We start from the raw sequence: 3,779 nt of genomic DNA on the forward strand, positions 1-3,779 counted from the left end.
AATAAACAAAAATGAGACTCTTTTAAGGCACAAAGGGAAAAGCTGGAGAGGCTCACGTTCCCAAGGGGGACACTGAATCTCCCTGTGAGGGACACTCGCAGTGGGACCTGGGGTACAGAGTGGAGAAGACCAGGGACCAGACAGTCCGGTCCTCTCTACACCCTTTTGCCAAAGCCAGGGCAAGGTGCAAGGGCTTGGATGTCGAGGGCCTTCCTAAAAGCCCCTAAAGCCTGATCAGAATGGGTCCAATGAGCTCTTTTGCCCCACTGCAGGGGGTAGGGGGTAGGGGGTAGGCGGCCCCTACCCTGTCCTTAACCAGGCAACAGCCCCCCAGACAATCCCAGGAATTTCCCAGAGCATTCCCACCCCCGACACCGGTAGGGAGTGCCGAAGGGATTCAGAGCTTCTCTGCGGAACCCCACCCTGAGGTTCCCAGGGACCCTGCGCCTCCCTAGCTGACGCTGAGTGACTCTGAGACGGCCCCCGCTGGGGTTCAGTGCCCCTATCCGAAAAGTGGAAAGAGATGCGTATCTGCTAGACCGTGAGCCCCCATCCAGCCGTTTGAATTTCAGAGTCACCTCTGGTGGCGGCACGTGGAAGCCCCGCGGACAGAGGCACCCGGTTGCTGGTTTCCTTGGGCGGCGCCCAGCGCGGAGGGGACGTGCTCTGGTGGCTGGAGGTGACCCTGCAGCACCACCCTGCGGCCACAGTATCCTCCAGACGCCCTTTCAGGGAGCTTATGGGAAATCATCGCCTCCCTGACAACCACGAAACCAGAACCATCACTACCACAGCGCCCTGCCAACTGCATTTAGTGAAAGTTTACATTCAAGTTATTTTCTTATTTAAATTATAATCTTTGAAGCGGGTACTGTTATTCCCATTGCACAGATAAGGAAACTGAGGTCTGTGTCACTTGTCCATCCACCCCCTTGATAGAGCTGACCCGCCACAATCCCCTAAATTTTACTAGACACTTAGAAATGTGGGTGAAGGGTGCAGTTTTCTGCTGAAATAATCAGGGCTCTGCGGGTCCTCCCATCCCTGGGGCGTGGCTAGCTCCTGCACACCTGCTTCAGTGAGTGACCCTCACCTCTCCATTTTGAAGAAGGGTGTTCATGGCCATAAAGGTCAGAAGCCAAAGGACAGAGATGCTCAGATGCTTTGGAGCTTTGGCAGAGAAGGGGACTCTTCATCTGAGAATCAGAGACTGTGGAAAGCTGAATGGTTAGGGACTTCCCAACAAGGTGGAAAGAGTTCTAAGTTATGGGCAGCTTGGGTTCCAGGCCATGGTCTGTTTCCAACTGCCTCTGTTACCTGGAATAAGTACTTTCTCTTCTCTGGGTCTCACTTTCCCTTCTGTGAAATAGAATTCTTCTAAATGATCTGATAATCTTTTCCCTTCCTCCATCTCCCCTACACACTGCCACACCCAAACTGGCTCTGACATCCCCAAAACAGCCTTGGACTGAGATTTGAAAGTCCCAAGTAGGCATTCCTGAACTCTGGGTTTAGATTCTAGGTCCTGGTAGGTTATCTGGCCTTGACAAGTTGTAATCATCAGAAGGTAGAAAGGCCCTATGCCTCTGAAAAAGGCCTCAGGAGGCCTGCATTGTGATGACCTCGTCTGCTCTGTGACATCATCCTCTCTCCCACCCCCAACTCCTCTCTGCTCAGCTGGTCTGCAAACAAACATCGATCTGAATCCCAAAGGCCTGAGAAAGTCTGTTCTCCAGTACCTGCTGCTGATCTTCTGCCTCAGCCAGCAAGAATCACCATGAAATTGGAATTCACAGAGAAAAACTACAACAGCTTTGTGCTGCAGAACCTGAACAAACAAAGGAAACGCAAAGAGTACTGGGACATGGCCCTCACCGTGGACCACCATGTCTTCTTTGCACATCGGAATGTACTGGCAGCTGTCTCTCCATTGGTGAAGAGCCTCATCTCCAGCAATGACATGAAAACCACCGATGAACTCTTCATCACCATTGACCCCAACTACCTGAGTCCAGCCACAGTGGACCAGCTCCTGGACTACTTCTACAGTGGCAAGGTGGTGATCTCAGAACAGAACGTGGAGGAGCTGCTCCGGGGAGCCCAGTATTTCAACACACCACGCCTTCGGATCCACTGCAATGACTTCCTTATTAAGTCTATCCGCCGTGCCAATTGCTTGCGCTACCTCTTCTTAGCCGAGTTGTTTGAGCTCAAAGAGGTGTCAGACTTGGCCTACTCTGGCATTCGTGACAACTTCCACTACTGGGCCAGTCCTGAGGGCTCCATGAACTTCATGCGCTGCCCACCTGTCATCTTTGGCCGCCTACTCCGTGATGAAAACCTTCATGTGCTCAATGAGGACCAGGCTCTCAGTGCACTTGTCAACTGGGTGTACTTCCGGAAAGAGGAGCGGGAGAAATATTTCAAGAAGTTCTTCAATTATATCAATCTCAATGCTGTCTCCAACAAGACACTGATGTTTGCCAGCAACAAGCTGATGGGCATGGAGAACAGCTCAGCCCATGTGACCCTGATTGAGAGTGTCCTGATGGATCGAAAGCAGGAGCGGCCATGCAGCCTGCTGAGCTACCAGCGGAAAGGGGCCCTGCTTGATTCTGTGGTCATCCTTGGTGGTCAGAAGGCCCATGGCAAGTTCAATGATGGAGTGTTTGCCTATATCATCCAGGAGAACCTGTGGTTGAAACTCTCAGAGATGCCCTACCGGGCAGCAGCACTAAGTGCCACTTCTGCTGGTCGCTATATCTACATCTCTGGTGGCACCACTGAGCAGATTTCAGGGCTGAAGACAGCCTGGCGGTATGACATGGATGACAATTCCTGGACCAAGTTGCCTGATTTGCCCATTGGGCTTGTCTTTCATACCATGGTGACCTGTGGGGGGACAGTATACTCAGTGGGTGGAAGCATTGCTCCAAGGCGGTACGTCTCCAACATCTATCGTTATGATGAGCGCAAGGAATGTTGGTGCCTGGCAGGGAAAATGAGCATCCCTATGGATGGCACAGCTGTGATTACCAAGGGTGACCGGAACCTGTACATTGTCACTGGGCGGTGCTTGGTGAAAGGCTACATCTCCCGGGTTGGCGTAGTAGATTGCTTTGACACCACCACTGGGGACGTGGTTCAGTGTATTACCTTCCCCATTGAGTTCAACCACCGGCCTCTGCTCTCTTTCCATCAGGACAATATCCTTTGTGTGCACAGCCACCGGCAGAGTGTAGAAATCAACCTGCAGAAGATAAAGGCCAACAAGACGACCACCTCAGTGCCTCTCTTGCCCAACAACTGTCCCTTGGATGTGTCCCATGCTATATGCTCCATTGGAGACAACAAGGTGTTTGTATGTGGGGGTGTCACCACAGCCAGTGATGTCCAGACAAAGGACTACACCATCAATCCAAACGCATACTTGCTGGACCAAAAGACAGGCGAGTGGAAGACCCTGGCCTCACCACCAGAGGCACTGGACTGTCCCGCCTGCTGTCTAGCCAAACTACCTTGCAAGATTCTTCAAAGGATTTAAACAACTTTTTAAGTGGGAGAATAAGTAAATGCATTATTATTCACAATTTAATGAGAGAGAAAGAGAGGAAGGTGGCCTTTTGGTTCCTTCTTAGCGATCCAGTCTATGCTTGGCCCTGAAGGAAGAGCTCTTGGGCTAAGGTCGCTCCGAATGGGTGGAAATCCAGGGCTGGTGTGTCATTGGAGGTATCCAACAGAGGCTGGAATGAAGTCTCTGATGGGTGAAACTGAGAGTC

General features: G+C 51.7%; 1 protein-coding gene across 1 annotated transcript; it reads left to right on the forward strand.

The window, feature by feature from the left end:
- Nucleotides 1-1,777: 1,777 nt before the first annotated feature.
- On the forward strand, nt 1,778-3,544 carry Ccin (calicin). The gene has a single exon (XM_026379929.2). It carries the CDS (start codon nt 1,778-1,780, stop codon nt 3,542-3,544), a length of 1,767 nt encoding a protein of 588 aa, XP_026235714.1.
- The last annotated feature ends 235 nt before the right edge of the window (nt 3,545-3,779 follow it).

The sequence above is a fragment of the Urocitellus parryii genome, chromosome 4 (genome assembly GCF_045843805.1).
Source record: "Urocitellus parryii isolate mUroPar1 chromosome 4, mUroPar1.hap1, whole genome shotgun sequence".
NCBI classification, from domain to species: Eukaryota; Metazoa; Chordata; class Mammalia; order Rodentia; family Sciuridae; genus Urocitellus; species Urocitellus parryii.

What these genes read in the sequence shown, in the direction of transcription:
- Ccin (XM_026379929.2), top strand. Translation starts at nt 1,778, where the DNA reads ATGAAATTGGAATTCACAGAGAAAAACTACAACAGCTTTGTGCTGCAG.